General features: G+C 43.3%; 1 protein-coding gene across 1 annotated transcript in view; it reads right to left on the reverse strand.

Annotated features, from left to right (window-relative positions):
* Window positions 1-10,112: 10,112 nt before the first annotated feature.
* Window positions 10,113-14,598, reverse strand: part of LOC138208574 (melatonin receptor type 1B-B-like) — a 31,256-nt gene continuing 26,770 nt past the window's right edge. The window contains exon 3 of the mRNA XM_069166553.1: window positions 10,113-13,888. Within this exon, the coding sequence (XP_069022654.1) occupies window positions 13,139-13,888 (750 nt within the window). The 3' untranslated portion in view covers window positions 10,113-13,138. The remainder of the gene's footprint in view (window positions 13,889-14,598) is intronic.

The raw sequence follows: 14,598 nt of genomic DNA on the forward strand, positions 1-14,598 counted from the left end.
CGCCACCACGACAGCCCAGAGCAGCAGTGACCGGCAGAGGACGTCGGGCTCCCTCTACTGGTCGGATGAGGTCGCCACCACGACAGCCCAGAGCAGCAGTGAAGACCGGCAAAGGACGTCGGGCTCCCTCTACTGGTCGGAGGAGGTCGCCACCACGACAGCCCAGAGCAGCAGTAACCAGCAGAGGACGTCGGGCTCCCTCTACTGGTCGTATGAGGTCGCCGCCACGACAGCCCAGAACAGCCGCCGACCCTGAATTTCGACGCATGGTTCGTGGGATATACGACATCATGAGAGCAGTGCACCACCGCGAAATTGTGTATTCTGAGGAGCTCCAGGCTGGGCCAAAGATGATCGCTCGCATGGTGGACACCTTGAGCTCCATGATCAAACCTGCGGGACTCACGGAGAAGACCCGAGAGCGGATCCGGAAAAATGCCCAAGACTGGGGTACCAAGACCCTGTCGATCCTCTCGGAACACTACCGAGTGAGTATAGATACCATGGTGGAGGACACTGTGTCCCTTTTGACCCCGGAAAATTGGAGGGGGCCTTTTGAAGTGGCAAAAAGATGGGCCAACAAAAACCTCCCGCGTCTCGGAAGGGACACCACAGACGAGGCCAAGGAACTCCTCGTCGACGGTATTCAGCTGCAGGTGGACTACCCGGACAGTGAGGATGGGAGCGAGACCGACACTCCCATTCCAGCACCAGTGCCCCAACGACACGGGCCCGCACCGGGACCTCTGAACCCACGTTCCACTCCCGGACTCGGACTGGACCTGGCAGAGGTCCACGAGGCTTCGGATGGATCAGGGGGATTACCGGGACCGGCCACACCACCACCTTCCCCACCTCCACCACCCCCCCTCGGCAGCACTGCACCACCGGTGGCCACTGGGACGGCCCTGACCGGGCGCTGGTCTACCGCACCGGTGGAAGGAGACGGCGGGGACCAGATCCTGATTCGCACACCCCCCACCGACCCGGTCACCCCAGCCACCACGACCCCGAACCAGGGGCATCGGCAGGAAAGACGGCGTGAGGGAGGAGGAGGCCGTCGCCATCGATGCAGGAGACCACACGTTCCCCGTGGTCTTGGAGGGGCGAGAGGACTTGGTGAAACCGGAAAGCCCCCCACATGCAGACTCCCGCACGACACCGGGGGCAACGTCAACCCCCCAGCAGCCTGCTGCAGCGCCACGGTTTGGGGCCACCATACACCCCGAAATAAAGACAAAGAAGTCAAAAAAGAAAAAAAGAAAGGGGTAACCATACACCCCAAAATAAAGACAAAGAAGTCAAGAAAACCACATCTTTATTCCCATCAGTAACCACTTAGGTCCCACGGTTGGCCAGCAGCTCGGGTCTCAGGGATCCAGGCCACATCATCTGGGACAGTCATCTGCAGGAGAAAATGTATCAATTAATACTCACCCTGATGCCAAATGTGAATGACATGTACAACTAATACTCACCTTGATGCCAAATGTGAATGAAATGTGCAATTAATACTCACCTGGATACCAACTGTGAATGTAATGTACAATTGATACTCACCTTGATGCCAAATGTGTATTGAACTGTACACTTAGTGCTTTTTCTGATACCAATGGTGATACTTACCTGATGGCTAGAATTGAACCCAAATTTGATGTATTATAACCCCATCCCGGTGTATGTTAACCCTAAACATAACCCGAGTTATTTTGGCCCTAACCCTAATACGGGTTATTTTGCAACCTAATTCTGACCCGAAATAATTTGGCCCTAACCCTAACCCAGAAGATTTGGCCCTAAACCTAACCCAGAAGAGTTTGGCCCTAACCCTAACCCGGAAGATTTGGCCCTAAACCTAACCCAGAAGAGTTTGGCCCTAACCCTAACCCGGAATATTTTGGCCCTAACCCTAATAAGGGTTATCTTGCAACCTAATCCTGACCCTAAATGCTTTGGCCCTAACCCTAAACCGGAAGAGTTGGCCCTAAACCTAAACCAGAAGAGTTTGGCTCTAACCCTAATCCAGAATATTTTGGCCCTAACCCTAACACGGGATAATTTGGCCCTAAACCTAACATGGGATATTTGGCCCTTAAAAATATCCAGAATAGCTCACTTCCAATTTTACTCAGTAAATTGTGGCAGCATCTGCCTCCTCTTCTGGCTAAAGGGGTCCAGGCACTTGTGAGCCCGCTACACAGCCGATGCTCTTGGCCACAATGTTTAAACTGAGAGCCTGCTCCTGCAGGCCAGGGGTGACATGACAAGGGGAAACAACTGCCCCCTCTACTGGCCGTAGGGGTCCAGGCACTTGTGAACCTGATACATGGACAGTGCTCTTGGACTTCATGTATGGGCCCGCCCCTGCAGACAATGGGAGACAGATGGGGAGCACTCACTGCCCATTGTCTCCTTTGTCTGTTGAGCAAAACAGAGGAACATACCTCACAGCAAAGGGATCCAGGCGCTTGTGAGCCCGCTACAGAGCCGGTGCTCTGAGCCACAATGTTTAAACTGAGAACCTGCTCCTGCAGGCCAGGGGTGACATGACAAGGGGAAACAATTGCCCCCTCTACTGGCCGTAGGGGTCCAGGCACTTGTGAACCTGATACATGGACAGTGCTCTTGGACTTCATGTATGGGCCCGCCCCTGCAGACAATGGGAGACAGATGGGGAGCACTCACTGCCCATTGTCTCCTTTGTCTGTTGAGCAAAACAGAGGAACATACCTCACAGCCAACAGTCATTCTTTACTGTGCCTTTGCCTGAAGAAGACCCATGCAGGTCGAAACGTCGCGACGGGCACATTAAATGTATCTTGTTTTTGGAAAAATAAAAAAGATTATTTTCCAAAGAGACATGGCTTTTTTGCTTTCTTCGGATTTGTTCTTGGATTAAAAGCAGTTCTTTCGGACTTAACCTTGGATTAAAAGGGAGTTCTTTCCAGAGGAGCATTATCTTTTTGCCTTCTTGGATTAAAAGCTTTTTTCCAAAGGACCATTTTTAATCCGAAGTCCTAAAGATGAGCACAGATCAGTACGGTTGGTCCCTGGTCAGCCGCCGGAGGAGACGACGACGACGAGGCTGCCCCCAGAACGGGCCTCATGCGGATTCCGGCCGCCGGGGGTATGACAGGGGAGAGTGGGGTTGGACGGGGAGACCTGAATCCTGGAGGAGGGCCCGTGCTCCTTCTTCCCGCCGTTCATTCGGTGGGGAGTATCAGTTCACTGAACCTAACCCTAAACCCTAAACCCTAACCCTAACCCTAAACCCTAAACCCTAAACCCTAACCCTAACCCTCTTCCCTAACCCTAAACCCTAACCCTAACTCTAACCCTAATCCTAACCCACCCCTCTTCCCTAACCCTAACCCCTAACCCTAACCCACCCCTCTTCCCTAACCCTAACCTTAACCCATCCCTCTTCCCTAACCCTAACCAACCTACCCTAACCCTCCCAACCCATAAACCTAAAATTAAAAAATTAAAACCCCCCCTTTTTTTTCTTTTTCTTTTTTTCTTTTAAATATTAGAAATCAAGGGATTTTAGAAAATATAATAATTAGGGATTAAAATAATATTAATAGTGGTCAAATAATTAGAATAATTAGAATTAAAAAGGCAAAAAAACTAAGGAGAAAAGCAATTCTTTTCTCCAAAAGTTAGGTGCCTTCCAAAAAGGCATGAAATTAGGAGCCTCCTAGATAGACAGGGCTCTCGGCCAATGAGCAAAAAGCTCCGCTAGGCCCACCCCTGCAGACAGAGGGAGGCATATATAAGAGCAGCTGCAGAAGCGTCTGTCCCCTCTTTCCATTATCTGTTGAGCTGAACACATGCACAGACCTCATACAGCCAACAAGACCACTATTTAGATTTCATTGTGCCTTAGCCTGAAGAAGACTCTAAGGAGTCGAAACGTCGCGATAGGCACGATATTAATTTTTCAAAAAATCTAGAATTTATTTTTTCTTTTCTTTTCTTAAAATAACAACATATATACTTACCTTATACTTACCTTACCCTACTTTCCCTACGTTTATTTCACCCCACTTACCTGATTTTATTTTCTTTCCCTTTATTCCTTTGGAATAAAACCCCTTTTCTCCCTCCCCAACCACCATGAGCACAGCTCACCACGATTGGACCCTTGTCAGCCACCGGAGGGGACGAAACCGTCCTCCGGCCAGGCCACAGACAAATTACGGGCACGAAACACACAACAGGGGGGAGTGGGATTGGACTGGGAGACCCACCTGGAGGAAGGCCCGTGCTCCACCCTTCATCCGTTCGTTCGGATGGGGGGATCAGTTTCCACACCCTAACCCTAACCCTAACCCTTAAACCTAACCCGGGATGTTTTGGCCCTAACCCTAACCCTAACTCGTGATATTTTGGCCCTAACCCTAACCCGGGATGGTTTGGCCCTAACCCTAACACGGGATATTTTGGCCCTAACCCTAACCCGGAATAATTTGGCCCTAACCCTAACCCGGTATACTTTGGCCCTAACCCTAACACGGGATATTTTGGCCCTAACCCTAACAGGATTTGAGAAGGCCAGATAACACCACAGACCAAAACCAACACCAAGACAAAATGACTGACAACCCCTTTTCTCCAAAAGTTGAAGCAGCAACTGCCCCCTCTACTGGCCAAAGAGGTCCAGGCACTTGTGAGCCCGCTACACAGCCGGTGCTCTTGGCCTACATGTCTAAAGCAGCAACTGCCCCCTCTACTGGCCGGCGGGGTCCAGGCACTTGTGAACCCCATACACAGACGGTGCTCTTGGCCAGCATGTCTGGGCCCGCCCCTGCAGACAATAGGAGACACACAAAGGAGCCTGAAGAAGACTAGAAAAAGTAGTCGAAACGTCGTCGCAACAGGCACAATAAATGTATGTTTTTGTTTTATTATTCTTGGAAAAAATAAAAAAAAGATTTTTTTTTTCAAAGAGACATTGTTTTTTTGTTTTCTTTGGATTTATCCTTGGATTAAAAGTAATTCTTTCGGATTTATTCTTGGATTAAAAGAAATTCTTTCCAAAGTAACATTATTATTTTTTTGTTTTCTTGGATTACAAGATTATTTCCGAAGGAACATTAATTTTTTTGTTTTCTTGGATTAAAATATTCTTTCCGAAGGAACATTAATTTTTTTGTTTTCTTGGATTAAAAGATTTTTTCCAAAGGAACATTATTATTTTATTTTTTTTTGGGGGGGGGGGTTTCTCCTTTCGGATTTACTTTTTTATTTTTTTTGAGTTTGTTTGGTCCCTGCCTACCTTGGGCAGTATGAGCACAGATCAGGGCAGTTGGACCCTGGTCAGCCACCAGAGAAGACATGGCCACCCCCAGACCGGGCATCATGCCAATTCCAGCTGTGACATGCATAACAGGGGGGAGTGGGGTTGGACTGGGACACCTGCCTGGAGGAGGGCCCCTGCTCCACCTTCCCGCCATTCACTCAGAGGAGGGGGGGATCAGTCCCCTGACCCTAACCCTAAACCCTAACCCTAACCCCTAACCCTATAACCCTATCCCTTAACCATTAACCCCTAACCTTAAACCCTAAACCCTAAACCCTAACCCACCTAACCCTAACCCCTAACCCTTCCCTCTTCCCTATTTCTAACCCATCCCTCTTCCCTAAAACCTAATCTATCGCTCTTCCCTAACCCTTAACCACCCTCCTACCACCCTACCCCAACCCCCCTAACCCATAAACCTAAAATTATATTTTTTTTAAAAAGAAACCAAGGGATTTGGGAAAATAGAAAAAATTAGGAATTAAGATAATACTAATAGTGGTCAAATAATTATAACAATTAGGATTAAAAAAGGCAAAAGAACCAAGGAGAAAAGTATTTTTTTTCTCCAAAAGTTAGGTGCCTCTCCAAAAAAGGCATATAATTAGGAGCCTTCTGAATAGACAGGTCTCTCGGCCAATGAGCAAAGAGCTCTGCTAGGCCCACCCCTGCAGACAGAGGGAGACATATAAAAGAGCAGCTGCAGTAGAGTCTGTCCCCTTTCCATTCTCTGTTGAGCTGAACACAGGAACAGACCTCACACAGCCAACAAGAAAGAACACTACTTTTATTTTATTGTGCCTTAGCCTGAAGAAGACTCATAGCAGTCAAACGATATCATTTTTCCAAAAATTTAGATTTTTTTTCTTCTTTTCTTTTAAAAAAATAATATATATACTTACCTTACCCTACTTTTTCCCTACATTTATTTCACCCGACTTACCTGATTTTATTTTCCTTCCCTTTATTCCTCCTCTGGAATAAAACCCTTTTTCTCCCTCCCCAACCACCATGAGCACAGCTCATTACGATTGGACCCTTGTCAGTCACCGGAAGGGACGAAACCGTCCCCCGGCCAGGCCTCAGACAAATTACGGGCACGAAACGCACAACAGGGGGGAGTGGGTTTGGACTGGGAGACCCACCTGGAGGAAGGCCTGTGCTCCACCCTTCATCCCATCGTTCGGCTGGGGGGATCAGTCCTCATATCCTCACCCATTCTGTATCTAATTAAATTGATATCTTTTGTAACAATTGTTTTTGCAGTGTGAATCTACAACATCTACTCTAGAGCAGGGGTCTTCAACGTTTTTCAGGCCAAGGACCCCCAAACTGATAGAGATGGAGCAGGGACTCACTCCTATATATTTTGTATAAAATTGTGTTTTAGATTAAACTGGAGGAGTGCAGGAGGCTTGGAGGGACAGGTCCAGGCTGGTCTCCTGCTGTGAGTGAACCGGTGTCCAGCTTGAGAGAGCTCCTATGTGTCACTGAATGTGTCCATTTCTGACTGAAAGATAACATCTGCCTCCATTTATCCATCCGCCACAATATGTTGGATTCATGTTAATGTGTATTTAAATACATTTCAATTCGTGGGAAAAAAAAATTGTGGAAAAACAAAAAAAAGAAAAATTGTCTAATCAACCAAAAATGTCACGGACCCCTGCAGTACCCCCTGTTGAAGACCTCTGCTCTCGAGTAAAAAAAACTGCTGACATGCTCTCAGTGTGCTAACGCTAACTTATAATGCATAAACACTAATAAAGGCTTTTGTTGAACTCTCACTGATACACAGTAAAATAACACAACTCATCGTTCTTTGAACACATCAATCACTAAATAATTACAAGATTAAGTCATCCCATTGAATTGTCTGTGGTTTGTACCTTACCTGTTCGCGGTTGTTCCTGTGATGTACTGCAAGGAAGCTAATGCGCGTTCTGGTCTGTGGGGGGAAGGGGGGCTCGTCGCCGCGGTGCGGAAGCTCGCTGGTTCGATCCCAGCCTCAGACGCTGATCCGGGAAACATACTTGACGGTAGTGCGGTGACAAAAAGTGATACTATGACTAATATTATGTAGTATAATAGTACTACAGTATACTATTAGCTGAAGGAAGGCTGTATTGCACACTGGATGATAGTGTAGTGACAAGAAGTAATACTATGTAGTATAATAGCAGTACATTAGATGCAAGGCACTTCTACAATAGTACTACATTATACTACTGCTCTTCTACAGTAGTATTACTGCTATTATAGTACTAGATGATATATTATATGATATATAAAGTATTTTTGTAGGGACCGTCATTCAATATCAACTACTTTATGTCCAAAAAGCAGGGAAGTGACGAGGCGACGGCAAGGAAGCAGCAGGGAACGAAGGGAAAGCAAAAGAAGAAAAATCAGTTCCACTGCTCCTTTAAAAATGTACAGCTTTGTGCAATACACAGTTCAGTGTGTACAGCTTTGTGCAGGCAGCAGTAATGTGTGTACAGCTTTGTAAAAAAGTCCCGCCCTGAAGACACCTGTATGGTAATATTTGGTCATAGTGCCACCTGCTGGAAACAGGAAATGAGTATCTCGCCATGAAACTACGAGTTGCTTTAAATCTTATGTACATGGACCGACCTTCTCCAAACATCACAGGTATGATAACAGCCCCACCCTGAAGACCCGTGTGGGGTAATATTCGCTCATAGTCATAGCTCCCCCTGTTGGCCACTGGAAATGACACTTTTCATACTTTCACATTCTAAGTCGAGCTGGTTGATCACATGAACCTAAAGTCGGGTCACAATAGTGACAAAAAGTGGAATCTTAAGGCTCCAAATACAAGAGGGTGGACGTTGTATTTGATGTGTACAAGAAATCAAGTTTAAAGGCTGAAACCAGGTCAAACTGAGGACAGGGGATCAGGCGAAGGGTAACTGGAACTACTGAGACCCCAACAAACTGGAAAAGTTTCCTACGGACTGACAGCAATAAGACTGAGCTGATTCATTTTCTTGCTGAGAATATTGGTGAAACTCAGACGAGCATGGTTATTGTGACAAAGGGAGAAGATGTCATTCGCAACAAGAGCAAGTCCCTGAGTGCTTTGGCTCCCTGCTGTCACAAAGAAGCAGATGCCTGGATCTTTACACATGCCAGTGATGCAACACTTGATGGAAGTAAATCCCTCATCATTAAAGCCAATTTTACTGATGTGGTTTTCATTGCAGTGTTCATACTGCCATCACTTCAGGAGCTTGGTTTGGAAAACATGTGGATTGCCTATGGCCAAGCAGCCACTACCCGATGGATTCCAGTTCACCAGGTGGTTTCTGCAATAGGCACTGATAAAGCCAGTGGCATCCTCCACTTCCATGCTTTCACTGGGTGTGATAGTGTGTCTGCTTTCCGTGGGAAAGCAAAGAAGTCTGCGTGGCGGGCATGGAGTGTTTGTGATGAGGTTTCTAAAACATCCACAAAACTCAGCAACTGTTCAACTGACATTTCTAGTGATGATCAACTGGACCTGGAGAATTTTGTCGACCTAATGTATGGCAGTTCTTGTACAGCCACTGGACAGGCAAGGCTTGATTTCTTTTCACGCAAGCAGAGGCCATATCATGCAATTCCACCAACCAAAGCAGCCTTAAAGTAACATGTCAAATGTTCAGCCTACCAAACTGGAATAATCTGGGGCAACAGGCAACTGTCCTCAATCCAGACACCGGAAGTCCTGCTAAATGGGGTTGGATGCAGAAAGGCGAGACATGGCAGATATGCTGGATATGCTTTGACAGTGAGCTATTAATCTTTTCGTGTTTATTTTAATGTTTTAGTATTAAAGTAACTAGCATGTTTATTACATTGAATGTTTTACTGTTTCATTGGAAATGTTATTGAATGTTTTAACTGTTTTCGTTGTTAATTAAATTTAATTAAAATTACCAAATGTAAACAAAACTTGTTTTTTTTATATTTAATAACATTCTTATTCTGTCATTAAAAGCATAAACATAACACCCCAACACCCCATGAACTTGCAGCTATTTTTGATGATGTTACAAGTGAAAACAACAAAAACTGAGAAAAGTATTTACTTGAGGCTTTTGATAATTGGAAAAGTGAATGCAGCATGCCTGAAAACATGCAAATTGACACCAAGATTATTGAATTGACCAAGTAAATGCATTTTTGAGAAAAACTATTTTGCGATGTAAATTTTGGTGGCCATCTTGGAATATGGCCTCCATCTTGGATTTTTTTAAATGTCTAATTAATTGCCAGTAACCCTCAAAGACTCACTTGTCATTATTAATAATAATAACAAGTATTTAATTGTTTTCCTGTTTTGAGTTGAAAAATTGCCAGTAGTTTCTTGCTAGCTGATCTATAAAACAACACTACCATAAATTGTGCACTGTATTTATAAGGTGTGTGCATTGTAATCATGTATCAAGACAAAAGGTAAATATAAAGGAAGTGCTTGAGTTTGCATCATCGATAAACAGAGACAAATCTGAAAATTGGGGATTTATTGAAATGTCAGGTATACTAATAAGACAAGGGACATTTGATATGAAAGCCTGTCTCTAAGACCTACATCTCTCTTCTCTGTCCACATAAACGGAGGCCCCAGCTATTTATTAAAAATTTTACTGTCGGTTTTTCAACTGCACTCATTAATCATACACTATATTACAGAATGGTTGAAATATTTTAGATGACTGTCTTGTTAGGTGTCATCACAGTCAAAAGTAAAGGAAAAAGTACATTTGAAAAATTGCTTAGTGCTTCTTTGAAAAAAGTGCAATGTCGTTTACTTCCTTTAATCAATACATTTACAGCAGATATATTTATTATGCATCATTAGCTTCCACTCATTTATTGTCATTATTATCTTAATCATTTCACAAACAATTTTCCTAAATTATCAGTAGACTCAATGTCCAAAACGTCCATCCCTTTAACAAAAGCAGAAGTAATAAAAGACATTTCAGACATAACAGATCAATCAAAAACTCATGCACATTCTTGACCACCAAGGAATACAGCATGACAGTGCTGGAGATCAGCTGGCAGCACCTCATTCACTCGTTTTTTACTAAGATAAACTGGATAAAAACAGTATCATTATTCACGTGTATTGAGTAGCATTGACTTTATTTTGCTGTCATGCTCTCTGGTCATGATATGAAATAAGAAATGCATAGAAAAGTGGTTATTCTCATTACTAAGATTATAATTTTTTACTAAGATTCAACCTGTAAACTACATGAGGACACTGTCACCCGGGCTTCATTTATAATTGTGCTTTTATATACCTTCTGGGTTGTTGCTGTATAACTTTATAGCAGGCTTCCTCAGTGTACCTAAAAGTTCTAACAATTTAACATATAAACCAGAATTTTCACTGATGTTTAAAGATGCGTTCAGACAGAATTTAGAAGCAAATTTTTGTCTGCTGTTATTTGCACAAATATAACAGCTGAGTGGATTTGCAGTCTGAATTTATTTGTCCACAGAAGTGTCTGTGCTGACTGTGCAGAGTTTAGCTATAAGTCAGCCAGCAATATATGCAGAATTACCTGTAAAAGCCTGTATTTTCACAATCTTTCTATCACATAGGGCATTTAAGTTATTGTTATTGTGTTATTGTCATCTTAATACATTGAAATAAGTTTGAACAGAAGTGTAATTTTCTGAAGAGGTGAAGCTTCTAAAAGAGGTGAAGAAGCACCAACCCATTCTCATCTCAGCATCAAATACTGCAGTTTTGTTACAGACGGCTGCTGTCGCATACATACACACAAGGTGCTTTAGATTTAGACATAAAAAAGTGTGGTTATGTTTATGAAAAGATCATGTATCATAAAATTTGTAATAAGGTAATGTCACCCATGTTACTTCAGTTACAGTAAATACATTATGTTACTTACGTAACTTAAATACTCAAAAGAAATCCACTTGCTCTTTTGCTTTCTGATTGATTGAAACACCGTTCTCCCAGGTGAAAGTCCTGTGTTTGTTCCATCCAATCACAACCTGTCTCCCATCGTGGACTCTTTCTACAACCTCCGTTACATGACCACCTTTTCGCCACAGGCGGTCACAGTGGCGATGCCAAAGGGCACCTTGTGCATGTCTCTTTGACGGCAACAGCTTTGACAACACAGCAGTATATGGGAAGGTGGGAAACACTCTGAAATTCAAACATTGAAACTGTTCATGCCCACTCATGTCTTTGTTTTGACTTTATAAGCAGAAAATTGGCTTCCTGTTAAGAGTGAACACACCTTGACCTGTTGTGACATTGGTAGCAGAGCTTAATATTAATATACCTGTAACCCCTTGTGCCTTGTGTCAGCATGGTTTGTTTTTTTGTAAAATCTTCATTTTGAGGCGATGAACAAAAGAACAGGCACCTTTGACGAACCACAGAAATGTCCATGAGAAATTTGAGGCATCCACTAATAACAGTGACAGATATCTGTTAATCACATTGCGATGTATTTATCCACAGCTATCCAAAAAATAATGGCATCATTTATTTAGATCAAAATTAAAGAATCAATTACTACTGTCATATCGTGTCCCTTTAAAAATGTGGTGCACCAAAACACAGCACTGTAGTACATTACTATTATAGTACAGAACTCCAGAAGAATGATGAAGACACTGTGTGGATCTTATTCAGCCATTGCAGACTTCATGATGTAAAACAGGCTACTAATCTCTTGGTGCCTCCACTTTCAAATAGATAGTGTCCAAACAGCACAGGAGGCAGGCACCCTGAGGTGTACAAAACATAATACATAAGAAGTTACAATACATGGTTAGGGCTCATCAATTTTGGATTTATTGTTTTTAAAAATGCATGCAAGCTTTTATTATTACTTTTGAATATTAAAAACGAGTTAAAATCAGAAAATCATTGATGCAAAAATTTGTGTGAAAATCAAATATTAGCAGGAATAAGAAAGCTAAAAAGCTAAAGGCCTCTGAAGTCTGCAAAGGTAATGTCATCCCACTGTATAAAAGTGTTGCTAAATTAACTTTTTGTCTGTTTCCAGGAACACGGGTCCTTTTGTAGGAACTCATGAGCTTGTCCTGCATTTAGTCCAGAAGAATCAGGATTTAGGTCAACCTTCTGACCTGGCTGAGTTTGTAGTACTGATCAATGCTGTTTAGTTAAACACAACATTGACGCAATAAGACAGCACTGGCTGGCCACTGAATTCAAATAAGTTACATCTACCTCAGCAACACTGAACCAAACCTGCTAATCAATTTATTGTATTTATATTCTTTAATAACAGAAAGTAATGATCACCAAGCAGATTGTCTTTCTCCAGACTAATTTGCCCGATCTTTACTTTTTTTCAGAGGTAGCACAAAAGAAAACAGGAAATCCCCAAAAGTATTCCGTTCTACATTTTAAAAACAAATTCTTCAGCATACTACAACCATCTTTCTCTACTTTTTAAACATAACTTTGTGAGTTGAACTTGTGTATTTCTGATCATCTGTCGTTATTTACTAAGAAACGCAGAACAATGTTTCTGACATGGAAACACAAAATCCAGCTAAAAATCAATTTAAAAATGATTATGTCTCCCTCTGTTAAAATCTGTTTGAACCAAAACTGATGAGCCTTAGGTTTTGTGAATGGCACTCTGAAAATATCGGATAACACAGCTCCTGTAGTCAATATGCCTCACTGATGGACACTTTATCTGTATTTCTGGAGTTCATTGCTTTGGCACAAATGAGTGATGGCACTGCACAAGTGAACATAAAAAGAGGGAGGATGGGAAATGAAAGAGGAGGAAAACGGTGTCACAGAGTTTCTCCTTTCACTTGTTCATTGTTATTGAGTCCCGGGGAAGGTTTACTCTTCATGCCCTCAGTACCCCCCCGCGATGTTTCCTGGAAGAAAAGGTGTGGCATCCACGCAGACATGATGATCCGTTTGTACTCCCTGCGAAAGTTCTGGTTCAGCAGACCGTAGATGATGGCATTAAGGCAACTATTGAAGTAAGCCATGAAGTAGCTGACGACAAAGAGCCACTCTGGGATGCGAGGTGCCACTTCTTCAGGCTTGATAGCAACAGCAAGCCCAATGATGTTGAGTGGCCCCCAACAAATTGCAAACAGCACAAACACCACAAACATGGTGATAAAATTCCTCAGGTCGCTGGGCTTGATGCGAGGACGGACCACTGACTTCACCTTTCGCCTCACCTGGATGACCAGAATCCAGATACGCAGGTAGCAGAAGGTGACCACAGCAATGGGCACAAAGAAATGGATGACCACCACTGTGATGGTGTAGGACGTGCTGACTGCCTGTGCAAATGTGCATGAGTAGATGCGTGGGTCATACTGCAGCGAGCCGACAAAGAAGTTGGGCACAATGGCTAAAACTGTCAGCAGCCAGATGAGTGCTACCAGCAGCAGTGTGTTACGGTAGCTGTAGAGTTTGTCATAACTGAAGCTGTGGCAGATGTAACAGTAACGGTTGATGGCGATGCCTGTTATGTTGAAGATGGAGCCAATGACGCTCAAGCCCATCAGGAAGCCGCTTACCTGAGACCACCACAGAGAGAGAGGTGACAGCCCAGTGATAGAATGAATGGCACCGCAAATAACAAGTGCATTTGTTTACTATACTAATTAAAAGTTTCTTCCTCCGAGTGGTTTGTAGTCTACCATTTTGGATTTAAATCAAAAGAGTAGTGCTGCTGTAACTTAACAATGTCTCAGCTACATGACCTTAAGTTTCGCTGTGGCTTCCCAAACACAGCAGGTACATGGAAGTCAACAAGGTTTCTGGACCCTTAAGACAATAAAACAAAAAGATTATGGAGCTATAACACTAGTAACTCTTTTTAAGTTAAATTATATAATATAATTTCTTTATTGGATTTTGACGTGACAGTATGGGCAAGGTTTTAGACCAGGGAACCACAGTTAAGTCACTCATGCAAGGTCCTCTTGCAAAGATGTTAAAAGAGAATTGAAGCCTGACAGAAGTGACCACAGCAAAGTGTAAGGCACACACAGCTGAAACCACTGGAGAAAACTGGAGATGGTCAGATGAAGGGAATAGTGGAGAGCAGTTCTTGTGTTGAATGACAAGTATCGTGGAGGCCATGTGGCTCATGTCCTACATGTTTTGACAGCACCTGGAAGTTGGGTAATGTCTTCCTAGATCCTAATTTCTTTCTAATGTTGGCAGCCTATCTCCATAATATTGACATTTCCATATTTTGTTACTAAACTGCTATTATTTCTGT

This window comes from Embiotoca jacksoni, unplaced genomic scaffold (genome assembly GCF_022577435.1).
Source record: "Embiotoca jacksoni isolate LCO1_2020_lvr unplaced genomic scaffold, fEmbJac1.0.p SCAF_39, whole genome shotgun sequence".
Lineage (NCBI taxonomy): Eukaryota > Metazoa > Chordata > Actinopteri > Embiotocidae > Embiotoca > Embiotoca jacksoni.